Source organism: Vanacampus margaritifer, chromosome 2, assembly GCF_051991255.1.
Source record: "Vanacampus margaritifer isolate UIUO_Vmar chromosome 2, RoL_Vmar_1.0, whole genome shotgun sequence".
Taxonomy (NCBI): domain Eukaryota; kingdom Metazoa; phylum Chordata; class Actinopteri; order Syngnathiformes; family Syngnathidae; genus Vanacampus; species Vanacampus margaritifer.
In genome coordinates, this window is record NC_135433.1 from 33261041 (window position 1) to 33288925 (window position 27885).

Below are 27885 nucleotides of genomic sequence, written 5' to 3' on the forward strand. Positions count from 1 at the left end.
TTTCACATCACATCACATGTTACCATGCCAATCTAATCTGCCCTAAACCAAGTCATTTAAACCAGTGGTCCCCAGCCTGGTACGGGCCGTGGGTCATTTGGTACCGAAAGAAAAAAAATTGCTTTTTTTTTTCGAAAATTATGTTTTATTTTGAAAAGTGGCCGGATTCTGTCTGTTACATCCGTCTCACTTGACAACTCTGTTGTTGGTGCGACGTTACGGACACCGTTAATAAAGTTGCACATGATTACACAGTAGATTTACGTTCATTATTATTATAGAGAAAATACCACAGTTTTTTTTCTTGTCATTTTATTTTGTCTTTATCTGCTAAACCTTTAGATTAGGCCGTGAAAATATTGTCAGACATTAAACCGGTCCGTGGTACAGAAAAGGTTGGGGGCCACTGATTTAAACTATATTACCAACGGGACTGTTCCTTTTACCAATCATATTTCAACTTCAGACAGCTAGCTGGTCCATAGTAAACTCCATATTTTGCCCACCTCTGATTGGTAGCAAAAAACATTTGCAGTGATCATTACATTTAATAAACAGGTGAGAGTGTTTTGTTTTTTAACTTTTCTATACTTTTGTCACGTTATTAAAACAGTTACTTTGTGGTTGATAGAAGGCGTGTTAGAACAGTAGAACTCATGATCAGCTCTCATTCTGTACGTGAGATTAGCGTGCCTCTCACTCTTCACACTTTGGGAGGTGTGGCACTCTTGATGTAGGTGCCGGGCATCACCTGCAAAAGGAATCAAAAGACATGGCAATCTGTAATAATAATATTGACATACACTGAAAAAATATCGCTAGCTAAAGCCCTGAAAAAAACAGATGAAAATAACTTCTTTCATTTTAAGGGTTGAAGCCATTTGCTAGTGAGTAAGTTTCTGTTTATTAAAAAACCCTGTGGGAAGACACAGTATCCAAAATTACAGTGTTTCACAACCTGTATTGAGCCAAGGCTCATATTTTTCATCATTTCATCACGGCACACCACCAAACAAAAATGTCACCAAAATGTATGCTTACTGAAATAAAGAACCATGTTGCAGGATGTTTTCCAAACACTCACCACCCAGCCCATATTTAAGGCGTAGCGCCGAACTCCACAGCGGCCCTTTCTGCTCCATGAGTCCCAGCATTCTGCTGCCAACGATTCCAGGTAAGAGAAGCTCCGCCTCCAAAGAGTACCGTCTGCTGTGGCTGTCTCTCCTTCGCTCCAGGGCCACTACAAACACATATGTTATTTTAGTCTATTGTGTGTCTATTGACACATGAGCCACTTACATGCCAAAATGGTAAAAAAAATGTTTTTTATATATATATACGTATATATATATATATATATATACACCAATATAGAATATATTTTATTCCAGAAATGGAGGACATTTTGTATTCCACACTCCCCAAGAAATTTAGAATAATCCATAATGCATGTGCAAAATCATGCACTTGTTACGGAAAATGTAGTTGTCATGAGACAAAAAGTATCTGTGACCGTAGCAAAAGGGATTTCTAAATATGATTTAAAATATCAAAGAGATCTTGAGCATTCCGCCATAAAATGACTTTTTTTTTCTCTTGTCCCTCCTTCTTTCTTGATGACAAACTTACATATCAAATGCAACAGGTAGGCTACAGTAAGTTTTAAATCAGCTGTTTTTGAATGATTTTGATGATCTGTCTTTCTTGCAATTTTTAAAACATTTTATCACAGCTAGCCTATATTTTAAATAGTAGTATGTTAGATAAAAAGTGAGTTCCATGAATCATTACATTACTTAATCAAGCTAGTTCCTCTAAACATAATTTTTCAAATTGTTTCAGTCGTAATGGAGTGCGTGACTCAAACCAATGCAATATGTTTCTCATAATATCAAAAAATATATATCAATCTCAAAGTTCTTCTTATTTTCTTATAAAGCTAACTTTATTCTTTGCCAGTCAGCATAGCAGCAAACACAAATAGTTGTACTTTTGAGTACAAATTCTAACATCATTAGTTTGCAACTATGTTAGTGTAATTATAGTAATACCAAAACCAAATTACCATTTTAAAAATGCAGCTTTTTAAAAATGGAATTAGGACTTATTCAGCAATATTTTTGGAAATAACTGTTACTGGGTTGTACCAAAATCTGTAACTGAGTTGTGCCAAAACAGCACGACGGATGAAATCTTCATAATAACTTAAGCGATGTTGAGCTGGAAAAGCAAAATTATAAGATGGCATTTCATCCAAAAAAACAAAAATATATATAAAATGCTAGATGGACCATTAGAAAAAAAAAAAAAAGATGGTGCATTAATTGTCCTCAAAATTTTCAATGACCTATAAAACCCAATAAATAAGGTTCTATCGGTTGTATACCTGAAAGTGACGCAGGTAGTCTGAACACATTCTTCACGGTGGCAGAAAAGCTCATCTTCCTGCCCAGTCCACGGGTAACATTAGCAGAGAGGATGATTGGATTTCTATTGGCAGCCATTTTGGCTTCAAAGTGATATCGTGTCCTAAACTCTGAGATGAGAGTCTGTTTGTCCACCAAACCCTTGAGTAGGAAAAAATGGATTTAAGTAAACTTACGGGCCAGAACATTAGACACACATCGAATAAAATCCAACCTAAGATGTGTTTGAAAAAGTGTGGCTTATTCACAGGGATAATCATACATGACTCGTCACATAATTGGCCTGACAGATTAGAATGGGGGCAAAGTATCTCAATCAAATATAAATAGATTTACTGCAGAGGGAATATTTCAGGAAAGTCGTAAAGATGTTACAAAACTTACCGTAACATAATAATGAACACCATCAATTATTAGCTCAAGTTTTGCAGTCTTTGTATTCCTCTCTTGTTCAAGTTGCCCTGAGAAAGCAAAACACTCATGTATTCGCAAACCAAAACTTGTTAAATGTTACTTGTAAGACTAACCTTGTACAAGGATACTTTTTAGAGGATGCGACACCCTGAGCAAAAATCTGCGAGGGTTAAAGGCCAGGTCAAGTGACATGTCCCTGGGGATGGATGACTTTGGAGTAGCCAGAAGGAGATGGATATGAGCCTCTTTGGGAAACCAGCTATCTACCTGAATTCAAAGGTAGGGTTTAAACATTTAATAGCCTTAAACAAGATAAAGATACTATAATATTATTTGGGTATCCATTTAGAGCTCTCGCTCGATCGGGCATCATATTCGATCGAATTCTAGTACCAGTGGGACCATTGAGTAGGCAGCCTCAAGCAAGTAGTAATGGAGACCTCTGTCCAGTTTCAGCAGCCGAATGGAGAGGTGGGTGAGACCTGAGGGCGGCAGCGAGATGCCCCCAGAAGCTAGAGGGTAGGAGGCATTAGCGCAAAGTTGCCAGCCAACCAACTTTGACCCTGAAAAGAAAGATTCCGTAAGTATCAGAAGAAGAGGCAACTCAGCATTGGAGGCAAGAGGGCGATGCATGTTCTGTCCTAGCTGATCGCTAGCCAATTATAAGACTGACAAAAAAGTGGTGTTAATGATGTCTGTAAGGCCCGCCACCCGCACAATATGGCCGAACTTGACTACAATGGACCTTTGCAAAAAAAAAAAAAAGACTCACGCCCGCACATTGAGCAATTGAGGCCTGTGCATCTACCGATGTGCTGCGACAGAAAACTGCGAGCCTGTATTGGATTTTGAGACACCACATACAGAATACTATACAGAATCACTTTTATTAAACCATAAAAACATAGCATGATTGTCAAGGAAGAAGTGGGTTGCCACAAAGAGTGGAAGTGGGCAAGAATAAAGGAGTGAGTGTGGCTATTTTGAGAGTTCTTCCTAGAGCGCTTGCATGCATTTTGAAGACAAAGACTGCACACTTCACTATTCTTTTTATTTACATAGATAGTACAGATTATGTACATTTATGATGTGGCAAAATATTGCCATTCGCAGGTCACACCTATGGGCAATTTAGAGTTAACTCTGCTATGCTGCCTGCTCCTTTCTTGTTATGTATTTGATATTTTGCACAGAGCAGTGACTCAACAATTTGTGATTAGATAAAACCCTCCCATCATCTTTGTTGTTTCTGGACTAAATGGCTGTCTAGTGTCAAGGTTGCTGATGTGCATATTTGATAGATGGCGTCACTGATGTCTGTAGTGTACATGTGAATGTCTTACAGTTTTTTGGTGTGCAGGCAGTATGCTGGATACGACTCTTTGGACCTTTAATCTCCTCGCTGTGATCTCCACTGAGCTGAAATACTCGTGAGCTGGTCAACAAATCCAAGTATGGTTGAAACATAATCGACAAAACACCTTTGCCTTGCAAACGTTTCTTGCCAGGGAATTTTTTTTTTTCTGCGCAAATGTGCACTCACCTAAGTGACATGATGTCCATGGCTTCCTCTGGCGTGTTAAGTGTGACTCTCAGATCTTGTCCCTCCTGCATGTGGACACTCCCATCCAAACTAGTGGAGCTGACCAGTTCAGACATCCAGTGCACTGCAGCATGACCCAGGGTGCCATCAACCCCCATCCTGGCTGACAGGCCTACAAAAGCACTGGGGAAATAGACACAACTCAACACAGCTTGACATTGACAATCAAATTAAATTGGCAGGTGTCTGTGGAGAGTCGTTCAAACATTATGCACTATTTCTCTGAGTAAGGCACTTCAGCACACTAGTAGGCATACTAGTTAGAAAATTAGAAAACAAAACTGTAAACTAGTAAATATCTGCACACTACTACTTGTAGGGTCCCAGGAGGCCACTAGTGTAGTGCTACTAATGCAGTACAGTCATTTAAAGGAAGATTTAATTGCATAGTAGTTGTGGGGAAAATGACTAGTACAGTCTACTAGGGTGCCCTAGTCATTCTACTAGTGTGCTGAATTGTCTTACTAGAAAGGGCAAGGAACATACTAGTACAGGGGTGCTCAAGTTCGGTCCTCGAGAGCCCCTATGCAGCCTGTTTTCCATGTTTCCATCCTGCAGCGCAGCTGAATCTAATGATCAGCTATTCAACAAGCTTTGCAGAAGCCTGATAACGATCCTGATCGTGAATCAGGTGTGTTAGTGGAGAGAAACTTGGAAGACAGGCTGGATAGCGGCTCTCGAGGACCGAACTTGAGCACCCCTGTACTAGTACATGGACCTTACGATGGGTAACAAGGATATTGAAAACTTTCAAATTGTTTTCCATAGGTGTCGACTTACTTGGGTTTAATGTAACCAGCGAGTGAGAAATGAGACGTATCCCTGTAGTTGATGTTTCCTTTCAGCCGCAGTGAAAGAAAGGAAGTCATATTGGTGGCTATTTTCACAGGTAAGCCAGACAAAGACGGGAGAACTAATTCTTCCGCCAAGAGCACAGCCCTGTGGTTCAGTTGAACCTCATGACCCTGGAAAGTAAAGATGTAAGAGATCATCTGAAAACCCAACAAAGATGATGATAATCGAGCGAGACCAACAGATCACCTTGAGCAGTTTGACAGCCAGTCCTGCCGCGCTAAGTGACATTTGGTCTATTTGAGCAGAGAGATCGTCACACGTGAACATGCTGACTTCATTACCAAATACTTTCACACCAACCCAACATTTCAGGCCATCTTTTTCCATTATTTTCCTTGTGTATAACTGCAACACACAAAACGAATACATGTTGCACGCACACTATGCCTGAAACCAAATCTGGTACACAAATACACTGACACATATTGAAAAAGGTTTAAAATACTGTACATATTGTGATGATGTTGTTTTCATTCCCAACCATCACTGAGCCATGACACATTTTGCTTTAGAACTATCTTACCATACACCACCAAACAAAAATGTCACAAACAATAAATATACAAAGAAATAATGACCTTGTCTCAATTTACTTACAATTCATTTACAGGGCAAAATGTGCACTGCTTGGTTGAATACATGAATATTATTCTGTTCCATGAATGGCAACAGATGGATAAATGGGTTCATTATACCTTTTGCCATCGAGGAGAAGAGCATTTCATTACTTTACCTGTCACTATTTGTCGCTGGCATAGATAGCTCAACAAAGATCCATTATCTGTAGGAAATAAATAATAATTTCCTTCCGCACAGTGCTTGATAATCTTATTTAGCTACATCACATGGGGAAAATACTAGAAAAAATCTCACGGTAATTATGCAGAACTGCTCTACACTACTGCAACAATACAGTGAACATATTCACATATTAACAGTTCAGCATTCCCGTATTAATATATTTTTGGAGTACTGTTTAGAACCAATCCTCTGTTATTCACTGTCTTTACGATAACAGTATTACTTTGGCCTCCACCTGATGGCATTTTGATGCCAAGGAACCGTTAAAGTGAGAGGAGCTTCATTTAGACAAAAGTAGAGCTTTGCTGACATCTTGTGGCATCTATAGGCAATTAGTTACTCGCCGATTTGTTTTAAGTAATACTTTTCTAAACTAGGCGTTATTGTTTTTGCATACAATATCGATAAACTGATTTTTTTTTTCTATACAGTATATACAGTAATCCCTTGCATTAGACCAAGCTAGTTTCAGGTGAGAATAAATAAATAACTTTTTGTCTATTGTCAAACAAAACCACATGCCCCGTTGTTTGTCTTTCCAAAAAAAAGTGTCAGTTCTGCTGTCCTGACTGTACATTTCTGAGCACACACTGTACTGTACACGCCTAAGATAAGACAGCAGCATCGTCATTGTCTGCCACCCTTTGCTGTGACCTCACCAATGCCCTGGCCTGCTTCAGATAACTGTCGGTGCTGGATAAACACGCGTCTTTCCCGCCTAGATGGTCTTCATTTATTTTTCCTCTTGTCCTCCTTGCCTCTTTGGACACTGAATGCTTTTCATCTGAAGAAGTGGGTTCTCCATTGGTGGATGGACTCAACTGACCCAAAATGCTCTTCAAAAGGGGTTCAGCATTCTCTATGTGAAGATCCACCTAGAATATAAATTGAGTGTAACTACTGGAAACAAATGTACACAGTATTATCTTACACAAAGAGTGGGGATTCAAAAATAGTACTCACTTCTAGAAGGTTACTGGCTCGACCATGGAAATATACTGTCAGGTTAGCGGAGACAGAACTCGGAAGAAAGGATTTGGGGGAGAAAATGACTGTTGTTTCCACATTAGTGATTCCCATGCCTGAAACATTCAAAGACAGAAACATCAAAAGTGCATGATTCTTGCAGGAGCTACAATTAAATATGAGAAGTAAATAGGGGATCATTCTAAATACCTTGATTAAGATACATTTGTTGTCTTCATTTTGCCCCCCCCCCCTCCATAGAATGCATTAATCAATTCGTTTTTTTTTGTTTACTCTTCTTTATAATCAATTTAATCTCATTTACCAAATGGTTAATGTATTTATGATAAATACAACAAATTGGTTAATAATTGGTTAGTTTACGGTAATTATTGTGAATAATAAGTGTAAAATAAAATTGATTACATATACATTTATTAACTTTAAATTGTACTAATAAAGCATAAATAATTAAATTAGAAATGAGAATGACCCAATTATCAGTCTTACCATTTGTGGCTGTGTAGTCTGAATAGGAAGAGTATTTCAAAAAATCTGCTTCAAAATCTCTGCTGATTATGTCATCGGGCAGAGAATCTATGAGGGTCTGCTTCATGGGGTCTTCGCTTCTCAGGATATTAGTTAAGTGGCTCCACACAAATGAGCCCACTACACGGAAACACAAAATCAATGCAAAAATTAGAAACATTAAACATCATGCTTATTTCCTAATGCAAGTGGATAAACAAGAATTAAATTCACGATAAAGTGAACCGCTTCCGATTTTGAAGTGATTGTTTGTTATGGGTTTTTACAGTATACAGGCAAGTCAAATTTTGTGTGATTATTGTTACTGTATATGCTACGTTTGTATGTATTACTGCTCCATGAGTGTAAAAGTAATATTTTGAAGGTTTAAAATTACAATAACATTTATGATCATTGATCTGTGAGATTTCACAGTTTGTTCGCATTAAACTAGCAGACTTTTGTCAAACTAAATGACATGGTTTATTTGAATATCGAAGTGTTTGGTTTATTTTTTGTCAGTTTTACAGTAAACATCAACTGTAACTGACAAATAAACAGCTTGAATACCTCTAGTTTAGAAAAATATTTGTGATTGACTTCTTTTTAGTACATATATAAATTATAGGGTTTTGCTGGATCAAGGCATCATCTACCGACCTTGGCTGGAGTTTTCATTTCTCAAGATCACCTTCACCGCTTCAAACACATCCTGATCCGGGCAGCGCATGAGCTCCTGGTATGCTGCAATTCTGACCTCCGAATCCTCCAGGGAGGAGCGGTACAGCTGCAACAGCAAAGTCCTCTGAAAAAGGGAAATTGCTGTCAGTCACTCAAATCAGACTCCTGCTAACCCCCTCACCTCTTCACCTCGACCTGTCATGAAGCATGGACTTAAGACACTTAGGGCTTTATAAAATTCACTCTTGCAAACGTGCATAGATGTCGTTTACAGGGAATGTCAGAGAATAGGGAATAATTTCACTTTTTGCACAATACTATCATGTTTACTTACATTAGTTGAGCAATCAAAACGCCTGAAGGCTTTTATGGCGGCCAGTCTCAGCTCCAAAGGTGCCGAGTGCTTGAGTCCGCAGTGATTTAACAGAGGGATGAAGGTTGAAGCAGCAAGGCCCATGTTGCCCACAGATTTCATTGCATAAATAAACTGTTGGATAAAATTGGATTCATTAGAATTTGTAGAACATGTACTGAACATTTAGTTTTATTAAATACAAATGTGAATATTGTATTCAGCATTTATCGCACCTCTTTTATTTTGGCGGGACCTTGTAGCTCACAGCATTCCTTTAAGGATACTTCTAGTGTCTGTATCAAGGCCTGTACCTGTGGCAGGTCAATGCAGGGAGTAGGGGACCGCTGACATAGTTGATGGATCAGGGAGGATCCAGCCAGCAAAGCCTTGTCCCGCACCTCTTGGACATCAACTAAAGTCTTTCACAAACAGCAGAGTTTAAATGTTTTCACCCCTCAAAACCAGCCATGATAAATGGTACTTCATAGTGCTTTTCCACCTTAAATGATATAAACTATATGGACAAAGTTATTGAGATGCATCTCTTAATCAATTAATCAATTCGAGATTGAGATAAACCCCTCTATCGTCACTTATTTTAACAAGGTATATAAGGAAATTCATTGCCATCAACTATTGGGTGTGACGGTCATTAAAGAATTGGAGGACTTTATTTAATTTATTTCGTAACTGTCCTCCAATTCTGGAATGGCCCATGAATGTACCGCAGTGTACAAAGCAAGATCCATAAATGCATGTTTGGGTGAAACCAGCCCCATAAAAAAAGACATTGAATAACCTGCAACAGAGATTCTGACTAATTCATCTGGATGAATAAACAAAGATTCCGACAGACATACGCTGTTATCTCTGCTAAGTAGGAACTAGTTACATTTTCAGATGTTGCATTATACAGGTATCACATTACTTTGCACATATAGTTCATCTCATAGGTGAAAACCAGAAGCCATAATTCATGGTTCATGCCATGCAGATGTTCCTACATTGATGGAATGTATGATCTGTGGTGACGGGTTAGGGATGAGGGCGATGGTGGTGAGGAAAGAATGAGCCTGTTCGTCCTCCAGTTCTTTCTCCTTCATTAGCTCGGTCAGTAGCATGACGCAGTTTTCGGAGCCACAAGCAGGTAATGCATCCAACAAGGGCTGCCTGTCCCAAGAGTGAATGGACATTTGATAAACATTTGCTATGTTTGTGGAATGTGGAGTTCACTTCAATAAGGACAATTTGTGTAAACACAAGACCATAATTCAGGAGTGCGGCATATTGAAATCAGTTTCTGATTGGCTACCATACAATGACTCATTTAAGCAAGTACGTAGATAGAACTGGGACATATTATGATATAGCGACGTTAAGCCAACAGAACGCTAACCGCACTGACCAGTCATTGCGGCACTTGAAAGACGCTTCCTGCCAAAGTGTCTTGAGTTGCGGTAGAGTCAGCTCTCTAAGCTGAAAGGCCAGCTGAAGAAACCAAACGGACACCTAGGAGTGCATTTTTTTTTTGTTAAAACATCACACAAAAAAAAAACTGTCAATTTGTTCAGGTTGTAATGCAATTTTTATGGCAATAAAAAAAAGCCTGGTACCATGAAACATTTTGTGAGTAGTGTTGTCATTTTATGCTGAAATCTGTTGCATTTTAAACATACCTCTTGTGGCCGTGATGTGACGCTACACAGCATCCTGATCGTTTGGCTGACTTGGTGAGGAGTGAAAATGTTTCCAGGTCTTGCGACTCCTTCGTCCTCAAACTGCAGGTCAGTTTGTGTCCCAAAACCTAAAGAATCTAGCAGAATTGCAACATGCTTTACATCACATTGGTGGTGGTGTGTCATTTATTTCCATTCCATGTGGTGCATGAAGTGAATTGCATCTATTAGGGCCCCATTTCCATCGCTTACCTGCTCCTGAAACGGTTCCAGGCTGGGCCCTCAGCAACCGCAAAGTCGACTCAGTTTGCGTCTTCACCTGCCCTGCAGTCTTGGACCACGTTGCTATGGATACAGTTTCGGTACAGTTGACCTCGTCCATAACTGCAGAGCCATAGGCCTGAATACAGCGTAGCTCTGATTGCACTGACTGTTGATAAGGCAAATGGGAATAGGTCATAATTAGTCATCTTTTACTGCTAAATAAAGCAAACGATGACCGTCACACGATGTCTTTGTAGATGTGCTGCTTGACCATCTGGCCCACATTAAAGGGGAAAACTCAAAGTGTGGGTTTCAAATATATCTTTTATGATGCCAGTCCTGGCCACCTCCAAATTGTATATGCAAGAAAAGCATGGCTTTATTGAAAACTATAAAAATATATATATATATATTGACAATAGGAATTAACTCACAGTGTCTCCTGATAGAGCAACGGAATGAGTCCAGAAATGTGCCAGCCTCGATTGTTGACACTGGTTCAGAAACCTGGTTTTCAACAGTAATCGTCCTTGCCTTTCATACAAGCTGGCACACGTCCCATACACATCAGTCTGAGGAGGCATTTGGCCAAAGTTAGATAAATATGAGTATACACTCAGTGACGCTTTATTAGGTACACATTATAAACCTAATCTGATGAGGAGTTACAATAGGCATGATGCTATGAATAATGGATGGATTTTTTTCTCAGGATATCGTATGGCAGAACACACAGATTATTGATTAATTATTATTTATTAATTATTTTCATTGATAAAAAGAGGTCTGTACAACAAATTAGATTGTCTAACACTAACATGGTGTGCATTGGCTTTAACATGGGAGGAAAGGGGACGAAGGTTGCTAGGAATTGAATTTTTAGATTTAAAAGGGAAGACAATGATTCAGTTTTGTCACCATTTAACTAGAGATAGTTATTTGGCTTGCTGCATTTAAATGGGGTGCCCTCTTGGGAGTCATCTGCATAGAAATGGAATGCAATATTGAAAGTTTTGATATTTCCTTGGGGGAGTATGTGAAGGCAGAAATTCCCTGGACTCCAGAATTGATCCCTAGGGTTGAAGAGTAGTGTCTTAAGGCTACTAAAAAAAAAGATCATTGGTGAAGGGAGGAATACAATCAAGAGCTATACCCTTACCAACCCACTGTTCAAGATGATCCAATAGTGTACTCGTCAAACACTAACATCAAACAGGACCAGATCTCACCTCTGTTTCTAAATGTTTGGATTCAGTGTGGGAGGTCTGGAGCATGCTCAGAAATGCTCTTTTAATGTTCAACGTCCACACCTGCTCCCCCTCCTGGATACACAGGGTAAAGACCTTTCCCCCCTGGAGAGAAAACTTTAGGGGCGTTCTCTCCAACGACTCCCTGGGAAACAAAAACACCAGATGAGCTTGCCGGGACCCAAAAACACAGACGAGTGCCGCGAGTATCCAATGTCATGACCTGGCTCTAGACTTGTTGTGAGCACAAATAAAGGACAACATTGCATGCATGAGGCACGTAAACTGATGAAAGGATACATAAGCATGTACTGTATATTTTGGGATTACCTTAATTTTTTTAAACGAGGGACAGAATGCTCCTTGTGAGGGGAAAGTCGCTTTATCTGTGGATTTCTTATCTATGGCACAATTCCCACATTATAAATAAACACCAATTGCAGCATTTTCTTCATCAAGAAACAGACAGAATCTAACCTGCATTATTAGATGACACTCAGAAATGACATCAATATCAACCACACAGTCTAGTATCAGTCCATTTCTGCCGGCATTCGATCCATGTAGGGATGTGGTGATTGCTGTTCTATACCTGTAAGTATAGCTCACCCCTTTCTGATAGGACACGTCAGAGGTAGGAAATGCTAAGGACATTCAAGAATAACATTATTGATGAGATTTGAAGGGAAATGTTTAGTTCTTGTACAAAGAAATGACTAATATAACAAAACAAAATCAATGAAATATAAACAAACTCTCACAAACTTTTCTCACCTGCACAACTCGAATCACAAAGATCAGAGTTTGACTGGAGGCAATCAGCTACTGCAAAAATGGACAAGGCAAATCTCACACATGTTGATAAAACTCAGAAACTTCACTCAACGAAAGCACGGTCTGCTTCCACACTCAACACTCACATTACCTCTCCACCAACATGCATGCACAACAAAAACAATCCACAAATAATGAAACTCACCACAGAGGAAACAAATAAATGCAACAGGCAGACAGTAAGACCAGGGAATAGCCATTGCAGCCCCAACTCAAGGCAGGTCCTTCTGCCCCAGAGGGTGCACATGAAAGTGAGATGAAAATGAAACACTGTTCCCAACCACTGAAAGACCACACTTGTATGAGGGTCTCCACATTGACCCACACAGCTCACAGCAACCAATCAGGAAATACCTTCCAAGCTGAAGCTACAAACACACTCTCGACCAATCACTTCTCACACAACACTTACACCTAAAAGTGGCTAAACATATGGCACTTTTGTCAGACAGCAAGGTTGCACTGGATAGCAAAATGGAATAGTGCAACATTAGTATATTCAATGATGCCTGAGCGATACAAGTTCTAATGTTAGACCCATCATTTGGACAATTTTTTGCTTTGACTTGAGAGCAAAATTTTTTAGCTACTAGCGTATATGGTAGCAGTGAACTCGGTTCACTTCCCAACAAGGAGCAGTTTGGCATAATGAATACTGTATCTTCCAAGAAGATGCTTCAAGCTGTTTAATGAATAAAACAAAGATAAATTGTGAATTTAAAATATTCACGCAACTTTGCCTTTAAAGGGATACTTGACTCATTGAGCTATTTTCAGCAACAACAACAAAAAAGTTAACAATTTGTCCAGATGTAATTTGATAACATCATTATATTTCATGTACAATGAATAACTTGAAAAAAAAAACACTTTTCCACTTGCTGTTGACTAAAGATGACATCACATGTGCTGAGGAACTCAGTAATGACCAGAGGTGGGTAGAGTAGCCAACAATTGTACTCAAGTAAGAGAAGCATTACTTCAAAATAATATTACTCAAGTAAAAGTAAAAAGTAGTCATAAAAAATCACTCAAGTACAAGTAAAAAAGTATTCGCTGAAAAGAATACCCAAGTACTGAGTAACTGCTTAAACATGAAGTCTGATTTAATTTTAAAAACAATGTCATCACAGACAAAAACAAAATTATGTGCAAATGCTGGCTTATTCAAATCATAAAATAAAAACTAAAAACTTTGAGCTCAAACAACAACTGAACCTGCAAGTGCAAGCAGGCATGTTAGCCCAAGTGTTCGAAAATTTTTCTTTTAGCCCTCCGAAAAGGTTCAGTGGGACACACACTCGTGTTTGTCTTTGTTTGTTTATTGAACATAAGACCACAGGTCATAAACTTGTAACAAAACAGATTAAAAAATATATATAATACTAATATTACATGTATCATTATACACATATATGTACTGTATACATTATATTGTCGAAATGAATGGTCTATGTTGTTTCATTCGATTTCAAATAACATCTATTTTTATTACAACAAAGCTGATGCACAATATTGAATGTAATCAACTACATAACCAATAATGCTTTGCAAGGTTAGCTCATGCGCACAACTGCTCTCTTCTGCCCGTCACCGAGTCAAACAAACGCGCGACTGTTTACTCAAGCTTCGCATAGAACTCTTCTTAGTGCCACTGCACGCAATAGTCACAGTCTCAGTAGAGATTAATTCACAAATTGTGGCGCAATTTAGGAGGCACTTTCTTAAAGCGAAAGCACCAAGACGTCATCTTTCAGTTGACTCTTTCGATTTCTCGTCATGCCTGCCAGTCTATAACCAGGGCCACATTTCATGTACATTAGCAATGTGTCCGCGCCACAGAAATGCTCCCACACAGTCTGTCAAGCGGAAAAAAAGCCTTACCTCCATACTATTTACCTCCATAGGGAACACTTACGTAAAAAATATGGTAAATCGAATGCGGCGGGTAACGACTCTAATGTAGCCCAATGTAGCGGAGTAAGAGTAGCGTTTCTTCTAAACACATCTACTCAAGTAAAAGTAACAAGTATTGTGTGGTAAAACTACTCTTAGAATAACATTTTTTTCAAAAAGTTCCTCAAGTAAATGTAAAGGAGTAAATGTAGCTCGTTACTACCCACGTCTGGTAATGACCAATCATAGCACAGTTGATGTCATCTTAAGTCGCTAAGTGGCAAAATTAGCTTTTAAAGGTATTAATTGTTTATGAAAAATAATGAAGTTATCACATTAATTATGGACAAAATATTATCTTCTTACTTTTTAAAATGGCTCAATGAGTCAAGTATCCCTTTAAATCTACCAACTTTATTCTAGCACATAATGGAAAACAAAAACACCACAGACAAGCTAATGAATTGCATATTTGGGGCAACATTATAACTCTATTTAAACAACAGTGGTGCAGCCACACAGAGACAAAATAACAACACTCACAGGAATATATTCTGAAAAAATGCTGCAAAATACTGAGTCACTTACCGTAGTTGAGCAAAACTCATCTTTGTTTGCATGACTGTATTATGCCACCCTTCAATAATGCACAAACTACATTCTATTTTAATGTTTATGTTTTATAAGGCATAATATTACATAGTGGTATTTTTATTTTCTTTCTTTCTTTTTTTATTTACAAAACGTTTTGCTGTTTTCAATGATTATTGCTGGAATTTCGAGTGTTTTGAGTTACAAGCATAGTCACGGAACGACTTATTTCCGTATCTCAAAGTACTACTGTATATTTTAGCGCGTCAAATATTACCCTTTACGCGTTACTATATTGTTATGGTAATTGTTATTTTTATATTAAGTTATTTGAATGAATTAAGCGATACGGATACTGCCGCAACGCTACTCCTTTAACGGCAGCCTTTTTACGTCACCCGCAAAGAGTAAATGGCCATTTACGGCACTGATAGAGAGGCATGGATATAAACAACATGGAAGGTGAGGGGAGCATAGCACTGTTCGATATCAAAAGAGAACCAAAAGAGGAGGTGGAGGACTTGGAAGAGTTGGTGCCGAAAAGAGGGAGCCGAAGTTCCATGGTTTGGCTATGGTTTGGATTTAAAACATCAGACATCGAGCAGAAAACGGTCATCTGCAAAACATGTCACCGTAAAATCGCTACCAGTGACTCGAACACCTCGAATCTCTTCTACCACTTAAAGACGCGACATGAGGAATTGTACATCGAAAGTGTGAGGATGCGACAAAGCATAAACGGCCCGTCACAACCACAAAGTAACGGAGCGAAAAAATCAGAACTAAGGGGCCGAAAAGAATCGTTTACTAAATTTGTCGTGTACGACGAGCAGTCTCGCAGACACCGCGAAATTACAGATGCCATCTCTGTATTCATAATATCTGAAGACACAGCCTCGGCACATACTGTTGAAAAGAAGGGCTTCCGGGCACTGATCAAAACGCTTGACCCCAAATACAACATGCCAGACCGAAAACACTTCAGTGACGTCCAGCTGCCACGCATGTATGAAGAATGCCGTGCAAAGGTGAGTGAAGAACTCAAAAATGTGGAATATTACGCACTGACAACTGATCTGTGGACGTGCGCAGTCACACAGCCGTATATGAGCCTAACAGTTCATTTTATCAACAATGACTGGCTCCTCATTAGCCGATGCATACAAACAATATACTTACCCGAAGACTTTACGGAGGTGATGATGGCCACCATCCTCAGAGAGGTACTTGAATCCTGGGAGCTGCGTGAAGACATGCTCATCTGCGTGACCACGGATAGTGCAACTAATTGCAACAGTGTACTGCAGTTGAACGAGTGGAACAGGCTCCAGTGCTTTGGGCACTGTTTACAACTGGCAATAGGTGAGTAGAGCATTTTCCTACTCTAAAATGTAATTATCTTGAAAACAACAACATGTATCTCTGTATTCGTGTAACAGAGAACGGCCTGAAAACACCATATGCTCAAACACAAGCGGATGTGAAACGTGCCGTTGAGGTATGCAAGCAGGTGGCGAGCACCATCTCCAATTCATTCAAGAGAAGACGTAACCTGGCCAAGGCCCAAGTGGACCTGGACCTGCCCGTTCACCAGCTCAAGAGTGAGAACCCCACAAGATGGGGCTCGAGACAACAGATGATCAGCAGGTTCATCGAGCAAGAGAAAGCTGTTAAACAGGTATTTTTATATATCGTGCTAGGCGTTCATTATCTTTTGTAGAGCACTTGTTTTGTCTCTGTGTGTGAAATGCGTTAGTGTTTCCTCGTTTTCCGCTGGGGTTAGGTTCCAAAAAATACCCGCAATAAATGAAATCCGCAAAGTAGTTAGCTTTATGATTTACATTTATTACAAATGTTTTACAGCTCTAAAACCCCTCACCACATAGTTTATAATTTTTTCTCATTGAGGCATTTATATTTTCTCACTTTTCTCTCTTGTTTAAACATTCTCAATGTTCAAACCTTCATATATTTTTTTCTAAAATAAGTACATTACTGTAAATAAAAATGCATGCAAAATTGCACTAAAAAAAATCTGCGAGGCCGCGAAAAGTGAACCGCGTTATAGCGAGGAAACACTGCGTATTGATTCATCAAATACATACGGGTATATAAAGAATCACAGGTTGCACCCATGCAATCAGCCAATTGAGGAGAAAAAAAGCCTGCTCGTTTTAAAGCCTCACCCTTCAACAGACACATATATCATGGTCTCAGCCAATCAGAGATAGTGATGGGTGGGGCCTCCTCTGATTGGCCATGCTCCAGATACTCCCGTACTTCATTTTTTTCACAAGGGGAAGTCAACCCAAATATTCTCTTTACAATAATGTGTTGTTCCACCAATAGTCTAAACATGGCATTATGATTAATATTGTGTTTGTGGATAAGGGTGCAACGGTTTCAGATTTTGGTGTACGATTATAGTCTGAGGGGAAAAAAACACAGTTTTGTTTGTTGATCTTATAGACTATTAACTCTTTTACTGCCAGACGTTTTCAGAAACGGGTTGTCCCCACTGCCAGCCGATTTAAGCATTTTGAGTGATCTTTCAAGGTCCACAGAAAATGTTGTGTTTGGACTATGGAAACACACATACTACCAAATGAAAGATTGGACTCTCAGCTTTCATCAGAAAAAAAGTTTGTTTCTACCTTATTCCGTTCTTCAGTAATCAACAATAGAAAATGGTTACTTTCACCGAAATTCTCTCTTTTGAAACAAAAAACGGAGAAAAAGAGCTTTTTGTGAAACGATGTTATTTCATGCACTCTAGTGAATTGTACACTTCTTTTTGTCCATGAATGATGCCACAAACACCTAAATAGTGCTTTACTTCTGTAAAACGCTTTCACCAACAATGAAAAAGTGTTTTTTGATTGCAAAATACGTTTATTTCCATTCAACAGTGTAACAATTTGACAAAACAATTTCGCAAACTATTTACAAATGTGTGCAACTGTGGTACTACTTACAATTATGTGGATGTTTCAAATACAGTTTTTCCTTTTGTAACGCTCTCCTGCGTGCAAGGAGACGCCAGGACTCGCACAACAGTTTACTTTCACTTTCACATTGGTCCGTTTTGCGTGCAAACGTTACACTTTCTTGACGGCCTTTTTTTCCGGGGAATAAAAAGCAAGTAGCAGACTGTACACACTTCCTCCGATGAATATGCATTGGACTCGGGGCACTCTCCGTCGTCCGATCGAACGTCCGCCTGTGCGTGCTCGGTTGCGCTCCGCGTTACGACACCGTCATAGCCGCCGCGTCAGCGGTTCCAATTTCGCCGTCAAGCTCGGATTCACCTTCATCATCATCGAGGATGATCACCGTCGTCATCAATGTACTATTTTAGCGTTGGTCGATGCCTTTCGTCTTGTAAGTGTAGAGCTGCTTGCAAACGCTCGCCATTGCCCGTTCCCTCCTCCATCTAGCTCCATCTAACGTCTTCTACTGCCGCGTCAATGCTTTCCAACCACGGAGTCACCCTCATCTTCATCATCTATGATGATCATCGTCGTCAAAAATGTGCTTTTTCAGCGATGCTTTTGGTCTTTGAAAAAAAAACGTCTCGGGTGTGAGCTCCTCGCGACCGGCCGCCATTTTTCCTTTGTCTTCCATTCTCATCTCCTGCTCGACGCTCTAGCTCCGCCTCTACTGACGCCCACCCGATCTTGTCAAAAGAGAGTCATCGCTGCCCTCTAGGGGCCAAAAATAGTCATTAGGCACAACAGACAGACTTGAAACTTTCTCCAGACATGCGGAAGGGTTTCCTCTACCCGTTTCAAAAAAAAAAAAAAAAATCATTGGATGACGTCTTTTGACGTCATTGGCAGTGAAGCGTAGGTTTTTACTTGACGTCTTTAAACGTCAGTGGCAGTGAAAGAGTTAAAAGAAAAATCATATTAGCGTTCTTTGGATTTTTTTAAATTTTTAACAACAATAAATAACTGAAAATAAATTTTAAAAAGTTGCTCCCTTTTAAAACAAATACAACACAAATAAGTAAAAAAAATAATTAAATATTATAGTTTCAGAACTTGAAAAGCTCAAATTGGCTTTAATTTCAGGTTTATTTTAACAAAGTGAAAATGAATAATTGAATAATAAAATATAAAGTATGGGCCTGGACACTATAACAAGTGGACAGTGTGCACCCTCTTTTTCTTTCATCTTAAAAAAAATCATCTTTTTCTTTTATCTTTCAATTTCTTTCCATTCCAATCATACTTACAGGTGAAATGTTCGTCCACAGCCTTTAAATTCGCGATTTGTGCAGTTTACCTGTCATTCAGTGCAGATCACATGTCGGCCTTTTGCAGCCAAATGCGTTTGCCGAGATACGTTTCTTGGGAGTTCCAAGATAGCGGTCCCGCGGCTTCAAAAGTCTTTGGCTGAATTTGTCGGCTGCATGACGTCACTCCCGGCGCGACTCAATAGCACGCACGGACGTATATACGAATGGATTCTCAATGCTGCTTGTCGGTAACGCATTGACTGACAGTCCATTCATGTGTACGTCCGAGCGTGCTGTCGAGTCCCGCCGGGAGTGTCATTACGCAGCAGACAAATTCCAGCCTTGTGAATTTGGACATGGCCTATCCACTAAGGCTGAGCCCTTTGCTAGCTGAGCCGTGATTGGTCGTTACCAGTTGACAGCAAGTGTCAAAATGGCCGCCTCCTGAAAGGGCAACCATTTTGATTTTGACGTTTTAATTCGTAACGCACAAGCACAATATTAATCAGAACATCTTGTTTAAGCGAGAGGGGCTGCATAGAACATTATGTAAGCATATATGCAACTGTTGCATGTTACATTGTAACATATATAAATAAAATTTGGGGTATGACTTCCCCTCAAAAGTGTCTTGTGGTGTAAAATATTAATCCACAACAGTTTGTTATACAAATATGTAGAGATATTAATAATATTTGAATACATTTTCCAGGTCCTCCTTGAAGATAGTAAAGTGAGGCATCTGATCCCAACCAAGGAAGAAATGAGAACTCTGGAGTCCATGAACAAAGCATTGAGCCCTCTCATGGAATTCACAGATGCCTTTCCTGGAGAGGAGTATGTTAGTGTGTCGTACGTTAAACCTGTACTACACCTTTTGAAGCAGCATATTCTCAAGTCTCAAGATGATGACTCCCTGCTCTCTAGAACCATTAAAGAGGGTATCCTGACCTACCTCACTGATGAATATGCCGACGACGCCACTGAAAAGCTTCTTGACATGGCTACGCTCCTGGATCCGCGATTTAAAACGGCCTACATTAAGCAAGAGCGAATTGACCTCATGAAGACAAGAGCTGCTGCAGAAATTGAGCTACTGGTGGCCGGAGGTGAAACGGCAGCACCAGCGTTCGCCATTCCCGCACCATCTGCAGATGAGTGTGAGCTCCCGACAGCCAAGAAAGCCAAGAAAAGTTTGTCCAGTTACTTCAAGAAAGCATCAGCACCCAATTGCCAAGGCACATCAAAGCCAAGCAGAACATCCATTGAACTGGACCTCATCATGTACCTGCAGACAGCTGACCTGGATCCTGAGGAAGATCCTCGCATATGGTGGAGGCAGCACGAGGTTAACTTTCCATTGGTGGCAAAGCTTGCCAAAAAATACCTGTGCATCCCCGCAACTAGTTTTCCATCTGAGCAGATATTTGGTGCTAGTGAGAGCATGATGTCCTGGAAGAGATCGTGTCTCAAGCCTGGAAGAGTTGACCAGCTTGTCTTTGTATCTGTTAACCTGTAAAACAAAAAAAGCAAAAAAAAATATTTTAAAGTAGTATCTCACTCAGTTGGGTTCACCAACTTTTCTGACGAATGTTGGTGAAATTCAAGGGTTCGCCTGTCATTAGCACATCGGTGACACGTCCGCTGTTAGCAAATCAATAGATTCACAAGGAAATTGTTAACATGTTCAAAATCTCTTTGTGACAAGTAGCACTTATTTTTTTTTTACACACTGACAAAACCTAAAATCCGCTACTTTCACAAGCATTCGCCACTCAATGAGATATGGACTTGAATAGGTTTAATTTTAGGTTCAACTTGAAAATGTTACATTTCTTTTTCACTTAATTTTATTCCTTAAGTGGTTGTATATTTAAAATATTTTTATCTTACGCATTTGTTATTGTTTTATATATATATATATATATATATATATATATATATATATATATATATATATATATATATATATATATATATATATATATATATATGGCGTGTTTTGTGAATAAATGGAGAATAGAAGATTGAAAATTTAATTTTATCATTTATTCTTGTAAATGAATCTTAGTATAGTTTATGTCCTGTACTCTGCAAAACCACAGCTATTTTGTTTGAAAGTTGAACAAACGCTTTCAATACCTTAAGTCATCGTCATGATCCTTATTTCATAAAATTAGTTACCCAAGTCAATGTATGTTGAAATCTTAAATCTTATATGTTCAACTCTTAAAAATACTTCTATTTTAACTGCAGGTATTTCTTGTTTGTGCAAAGCTTGTCACATGACTCCCGTTTCGCCAAAAAAACTACCATGGCAGGTGAGACAATCTTAACAAAATGGCCATGCTGGAAAAAGTTGTCATTTCAACCTACATGAGCAGAAATCTGCCACTATTTAAAATGCATCAAGTTAACCCCAAATAAAGTTAGGATGTTCTAGCATGCTTTATTTCCTTTTCAAATTGCATCTTCCTATAGCTCTTCTTTTCTTATGTATCATAAATACCTATCTGTTGAACAGGGGTGTGCGGACTTTTTATATCCACAGTGTTTGTTTTATTCATTTTTTATTTTCTGACACATTACAGGTTCCATCGATCACATAATATCATTTGCAACATTGACATCCGAAAGAAGGGCTGACGGGTAGAAGCCATGGCTTACTAGTAACTCGTCCCCATCGATTCTTACTATACGCATGAGTCATATACATTGATTATGATAGTCATTGATTCCTATCGTTATCAAATCAAGACTTTAGTCTGAGCAAGTACAGATGTGTCCTTACTCGACAAACCTTGATTGTCAAGGACAAAGGGAAAAGGGAAACTATGTTGTGCTTACTTTTACTTAAGCACTGGTGTTGAATCAGTACTACTTTTACTAGTCAAAGACCAAATATGTGTAGTCTACTCGTGCAAGGGTGTGAGTAGGCCTACTTTTGTTTTTTTGCAAAGACTCAGTCTATCATCAGTCCGTTGCAAGTTGGCACTGACGCATAGTAGAATGGAGCCATCTAATGTCACGGTTTTGGACTTTAAAAATCCAAATACAGTGGATGACTGGAAGCCATCATACATTTTAACTTTAAAAAAATGTTGCTATCATCCCACACGCCTTTCATCCTCCACCCCTCCCACAATCCTTGCTTCCTCGAGCTTGCCAGCCTTCCACGATGCACCCGCCAGGCCGCCGCGGGTCCACGCCCGTGCTGCGACGTCAAGCAGTCTTGTCGTTAAAGATGCATTCAAGCTCTAGGCAAAATCGGATGTACGACAACCAGTTTTAAGAACTGTAATCGTGGGAAACCCTCGGATCTTCTTGTGGACTATGTTTGCTACTAAAAACATGCCTGGATATTAAATTACTCAAAATTTGGAACATTGCTAAAAAAATGACACGAATATTAGTTTTTACCCAAATACACACGCACGTACAAAGGAGTAAGTTTATAAAACGATGGGCCCTGAACGCACCTTGGTCCGGATCAGGGGGCGTAGGTTTACCACCAGCTCACTCAGACACAATGAACCGTCAGTCGGTGGAGTACACGCATGTTGGCTCGGTGGAATTGGCCCAATTTTAACCCAGTTTTAGCGCCGATCGCACTCTTCTTTGATGTAGTTGACTATTACGGAACCGCGGGAGCTCTTTATGGGATTCACAAGAGCGCCTACGTCGAGTTTGATGAAAACGAGGTCGGGAGTAGACTACAGTAGTTAGCCCCTCCTGCCTGCTGGACCCCCCTCACCTCATTTATTTTTGCTACTTTTCCACCAAGACGAATAATGTCGCTCACCGCCTCGTCTGACTACTTCGCTGCCGAGTGTTTGGTTTCTATATCGAGTGGTCCCGTGTTGCACAGACCCACCCCGGTGGCCCTCGCCGTCAGCCAGCCAAGTACCACCTTGGGCCTGCTCCCCGGGGAGCACGACGGCTCGAGCGAGGACCGCGAAGTGCGGGACACCCTGCGGTTGGAGGGGGCCAACATGATGACGGTGGCCGGTATCCTCACCGACCTCCACGGCAAGTTCCGACCCATGTCGGCCTACTCTGAGAGCAGCAACTCGTCGTGCGGCGGGGAGAGCGGGTACACCACGTTGTCCGACCCCACCACCCCTACCATGACCCCCTCCGCTACCCCGGTGCCCGGACAGCAACCGCCGAGGGGGGCAGTGGGAGGCGGAGGCGTAGGGGGCCCTCGTTCCCCCGTGAAGAGGCACCACTGCACTTTTGACGGATGCGACAGAGTTTACGGGAAATCATCCCATTTGAAGGCACACATCCGGACCCACACAGGTATTGGAAACAACAGTGTGTGAAGTCACATGCTCTGGCGCATGGTTGACGCCTTTAGCTCAATTTATCCCTTTTCCGTAACTCCCGTGAAGGCAACATCGAAAACACGTAATGTGTAACTTTTTAGTACAGTAATGTGCTTCCTTCCGCTTTGTGAGAATTTAGCTAATCTAGTGGCAGTTTCTTTTATTTATCGAATGTATCCCGCAACCTGTTGTCGAACAAAAGCCGCGGGAGGGGGGGAACGACCCCCTTAGCGACAACGACAAAGAAGTAAACTAACAAAAGAACTGGGCTGGACGTTAAAACCGGTGACGAACCTCTTCCCCGACTACATTTGCATATGAAATGAACGTAAGGCGAAACCTTCTCGTTTTCGTTGTCAGACACTGTCTGTCCTGTTGATGGCAGCACACTTCTGACTACTTCTACCACCACCTTACAGTGAGCATCTTTTTTGTGAATTTAAAAAAAAAAGTCTGACAACATTGAACGTTGCAACAATCATGCGACGTTTAAAGAGGATCGGAAAGTACAAATGTAGTCTACACTTTGAAATCTGTTTGAGTAATGTAATAGTAATAAATAATTGTGCTAAACGCTCTTTTAGTCAAATAGGCCCGCCCTCACACCCATCCAGGTTCCACCCACCCACTGACTTGTGAAGCTTTTTCATAAGGGTTAAAAAAAAAAAAAAGGCCGATAACGTTGCACGTCTATCTTTCCGTCTTTTCTGTTTCATGCGACGTTAAATGTGCTCTGGAATTAATATATTTATTACACTTCGTTCTGAAGTCCTTTTAATAAATGTAACCCGTTTTAATATGTTGAAGTCACTACAGTCTTGCTCCCGTGAGCTAAAATGAACATGTGGTCTTTTTTGGCGTAAAATTATGATGGAGATGGTCCTTTTTTGGGTCGTTGAGCAGGCGCAAAGGGATTAAGGACAGGAAATGGCTCAAAGAAAACTGCCATGGGAACGCCCCCAAAGTGGTCTGTAACAACAACGTGGCCTGGCTTTGTGATCTTGAAAATGGCTCCGAGCATCCTCTCTTATCCTCCTACTCCACTCGTGGAGGCCCGTGGGAGATTAGGTTTAGCGGTAGTTTAGCAAAAGCTAATCTGTTGGATCTGAATCCTTGTTGTTCCGTGCTTTTCCCTCATGTATCTAACCGTGCAACTAGCCCTAAATCAGTTCTATACAACTGCAGTAGTCTAGACACATTAGCATGGAAATAAAAAAAACATGTTTTTGACACACAATTGTTGGTAAAATGTGTTAATTCATCAATAAAAGGGCACATACCTACATATGGGGTAACCGTAAAACAAATATACCATACTAAACCAATTACCCCTCCCTATACCTTAGCTTTGGGTAATTATCCACCTCTGGTATAATTGTGACATATCATATAACTGACGTTCCTGCATGCGTGCAGCAATTCTACCTTGTAATGATGGATAAATGTTTAGTGTACATACAGTTTTTTTATGCTGTTGAATTTAGGGTGACATTAAAAAAATACTATAGGATAAGCAGTTCAGAAAATGGATGGATTGATGTACTAAACATATTCCGGGGAAATAAGTACCAAGTCCTCCTGCAAATAGTGAAAATCTGCATGTAATTGCCCCCCACCCTCACCCTTAAAGGTATGTAATTACCAATAGATGCCACAAGATGGAGGCAAAGCAGCAGCCCTGTGTACGAGAAGCTCCTACCCTCACTTCAACATTGTTGCTTAGAATCTTTGACAGGGCTTTGGCTTCATTATTTCTGTAGTATATATGTATGGCTTTGATTCTCACGCTTGCACTGTCGTTTGTGGCTTTTTTCCCCCCATACTCACAATGCATTGTGGTCTAAATTAACTAAATTGACCATCGATGTTACTAGTGCACTATATAGGGAGTAGTGTGCCTATTCTGACACAGCCGCAGTAATAAAATCATTCAATAGAATGTTTAAAAGGAGCCCCGTCTGTAATAACAAGTTTGCTATATATTATTTATTTGGTTGTTGCTAACATAACTGTGAGATTAATTTTTCAAAAATCCTTTCCAGTTTAGTACATTTTGTAGAAACTTTATTTGGACGTACACCGCCATTTTTATTTACGGCGCAACACATTCAGTGCTTAGTGACGTAGAATGGCGACTCGCTCTCTGCCGAGCAAAGCAAAACGTCTATGAAGAAAGCAAGTTAAGCCTCGAAGCGTTCCTAAAGGGACGATCAAAACTCTTGAGTTAAAAACTCTTGAATGTGTCTGATGAATGACGAGAGCACGGGGTTTGGGTGGGTGGGTGGTGGGGATGTGTACTCTCCCGATCGCTTAACTTGCATTCTTTATAGGCGTTTCACATTGCTTGGCAGAGAGCCTGCCGCCATTCTACGTCACTACGCACTGAATGTGTTGCGGCGTAAATAACAATGGCGGCGTACGTCCAAATTTCTACAAAATGTCTTAAACTGGAAAAAAAAATTGACAAATGAATCTCATAGTTATGTTAGTAACAACCAAATAAATAATATAGAGCAAACTCGGGGTTCCTTTTAAAGGGACAGTGTGTAATATTTAGTGCCATTTGTGGTGAACTAACAAATTCATTCTTTTCAAAACCCCACCATTGGTTCCAGTGATATGCAAAGAAATCTGTTCATCATGATTTGCACTGATGGGCACGTCAGTCAGTCATCATGCCGTCATGATTTTAGGCCGGCCCCGTCTATCTTGAGTTGCCAGCGAGAGACACGATAAACACATTCATAAACGGGCTGCTACGGCCACTACTGATGCCCAAGGGACTCAACAATATACAAAGGGGCTAACAGTTAGCTAGTTAACAGCCAGTTCCTAACCTCAGCTCACAACAGCCAACTCAGCATTCTCATTTGCTGACCCCCATGTCATTCAGGCTTTGCCCCCGCCTTTAAATGCCACATACACTGAAAGATAGAGATATATATTATAGCGTGGAATGGGAGGACGGCGATCCCAAATCGACAACAATAAAACCTGCACCCACATTCACATTGTGTTGTTTAACAACGTAAAATTAATTTGTAGAAGATTAATTGATGGCATAATCAGTAGAATAATGAGCATTTTGGTGCCATCAACATATGAAGACACTACCAAGTAGTGCTGTAAACTTTATTTTCCGTTCATTTATCGTTGCGGTGCTCCTGTTTTTCAGGCGAGAGGCCGTTCCCATGCACCTGGCCCGACTGCGAAAAGAAGTTCGCCCGCTCCGACGAGCTGGCCCGCCACACCCGCACGCACACGGGGGAGAAACGCTTCATGTGCCCGTTGTGCGACAAGCGCTTCATGCGCAGCGACCATCTGATCAAGCATGCCCGCCGTCACCCCGACTTCCAGCCTGCCATGTTGGGGCGCAACAAGGGCATGTCCTCTCCCAGCATGACTGTCCACCATTAGATGGTTCAGGTTACTGGGGGGGGGGGGGGGGGGGGGGGTCACAAGTGCGGGTTAACCAGCTACAATTTGTTTCATTAAGGAAAAATATAAGCATTGCTATGTTGTGCTTAAGAGGCACACGTAAAAAAAAAAAAATCAACACGGGGCTGGTGTGAGAGGTAGGTAGCATTAACTGTGCATCCAGCACACAGGAGTCATGTGACCACTTTCCACCTGCAACATATAAAGGGTTGGGTATCAATGACTGGTACTTAAATGGGATCAGTTCCAAATCCTTAATTTGGGACTTTGAAGTGCTTTTCGATTCCACTTAATCGATTCCTGGAATTAGTTGGCTCTATTGCACTTTCTTTTCAAATCACCTCAAAAGAGAAGGTGGCAAATGAAAGAGAAATACAGTCAAATGCGAAGCTGCACAATTCAAGATTTTGTGTGTCTAATTTGGGACATGATAGGTCTGCTGGAAGGATCACACCAGCTAAATACATGAATAGTATGGTAAAATTTACTAAAAAAAACAAATTATTTTTGCTTCCAAACAAAATTTTGGCTTCTTTCCTCAGGTGGGAGGTGATGAGAGTTGGAATCGAAAAGCAGATTTCAAATGACAAAATCAGCCCAACCCAATAGTAATGTCAGACTTTCACAATCTGCAGGGATTTTTTTCCTTTTCTGTCAATCTGCACATCACAGAACCACAACAGCCAAATCGCCTCTGTCATCTCGTGGTTACTTTGTAAATTGTTGCCGTACTCTACAGTAG

General features: G+C 40.3%; 4 protein-coding genes across 8 annotated transcripts in view; 2 read left to right on the forward strand and 2 right to left on the reverse strand.

The window, feature by feature from the left end:
• LOC144044458 (uncharacterized) overlaps positions 1 to 5617 on the reverse strand; it is a 45720-nt gene extending 40103 nt beyond the window's left edge. Inside the window, exons 1-10 of one of the 2 annotated variants that reach the window (XM_077558883.1) lie at positions 5485 to 5617; positions 5224 to 5408; positions 4384 to 4566; positions 4184 to 4275; positions 3234 to 3403; positions 2954 to 3107; positions 2811 to 2887; positions 2387 to 2567; positions 1085 to 1240; positions 618 to 751 (exon numbers count right to left, since the gene is read on the reverse strand). In XM_077558883.1, coding sequence (XP_077415009.1) covers positions 618 to 751; positions 1085 to 1240; positions 2387 to 2567; positions 2811 to 2887; positions 2954 to 3107; positions 3234 to 3403; positions 4184 to 4275; positions 4384 to 4566; positions 5224 to 5408; positions 5485 to 5565 — 1413 coding nt within the window. In that variant the 5' untranslated portion in view covers positions 5566 to 5617. Of the gene's footprint in view, positions 1 to 617; positions 752 to 1084; positions 1241 to 2386; positions 2568 to 2810; positions 2888 to 2953; positions 3108 to 3233; positions 3404 to 4183; positions 4276 to 4383; positions 4567 to 4929; positions 4987 to 5223; positions 5409 to 5484 lie in introns of those variants that run through there. The other variant, XM_077558885.1, reaches the window with a different exon arrangement.
• Positions 5618 to 6704: 1087 nt separating this feature from the next.
• On the reverse strand, positions 6705 to 10687 carry LOC144043077 (apolipophorins-like). Its single transcript, XM_077556318.1, has 10 exons — positions 10558 to 10687; positions 10306 to 10442; positions 10035 to 10117; positions 9634 to 9799; positions 8863 to 9048; positions 8609 to 8761; positions 8254 to 8398; positions 7576 to 7734; positions 7063 to 7181; positions 6705 to 6974 (listed from the first exon to the last, which is right to left on the reverse strand). Exons 1-10 carry the CDS (start codon positions 10685 to 10687, stop codon positions 6705 to 6707), a joined length of 1548 nt encoding a protein of 515 aa, XP_077412444.1.
• Positions 10688 to 14920: 4233 nt separating this feature from the next.
• Positions 14921 to 21317, forward strand: LOC144042674 (E3 SUMO-protein ligase ZBED1-like). 4 transcript variants are annotated; one of them, XM_077555553.1, is made up of 4 exons: positions 14921 to 16499; positions 16577 to 16815; positions 20090 to 20214; positions 20305 to 21317. In XM_077555553.1, exons 1-4 carry the CDS (start codon positions 15578 to 15580, stop codon positions 20894 to 20896), a joined length of 1878 nt encoding a protein of 625 aa, XP_077411679.1. In that variant the 5' UTR covers positions 14921 to 15577; the 3' UTR covers positions 20897 to 21317. The 4 variants fall into 4 exon arrangements, with proteins under 4 accessions (XP_077411679.1, XP_077411678.1, XP_077411680.1 ...); XM_077555554.1 differs by having other exon boundaries at positions 16003 to 16165; positions 16291 to 16499; positions 20090 to 21317; XM_077555555.1 differs by having other exon boundaries at positions 16003 to 16165; positions 16357 to 16499; positions 20090 to 21317.
• Positions 21318 to 22913: 1596 nt separating this feature from the next.
• On the forward strand, positions 22914 to 27141 carry LOC144044339 (Krueppel-like factor 9). Its single transcript, XM_077558680.1, has 2 exons — positions 22914 to 23679; positions 26881 to 27141. Exons 1-2 carry the CDS (start codon positions 23169 to 23171, stop codon positions 27120 to 27122), a joined length of 753 nt encoding a protein of 250 aa, XP_077414806.1. The 5' UTR covers positions 22914 to 23168; the 3' UTR covers positions 27123 to 27141.
• The last annotated feature ends 744 nt before the right edge of the window (positions 27142 to 27885 follow it).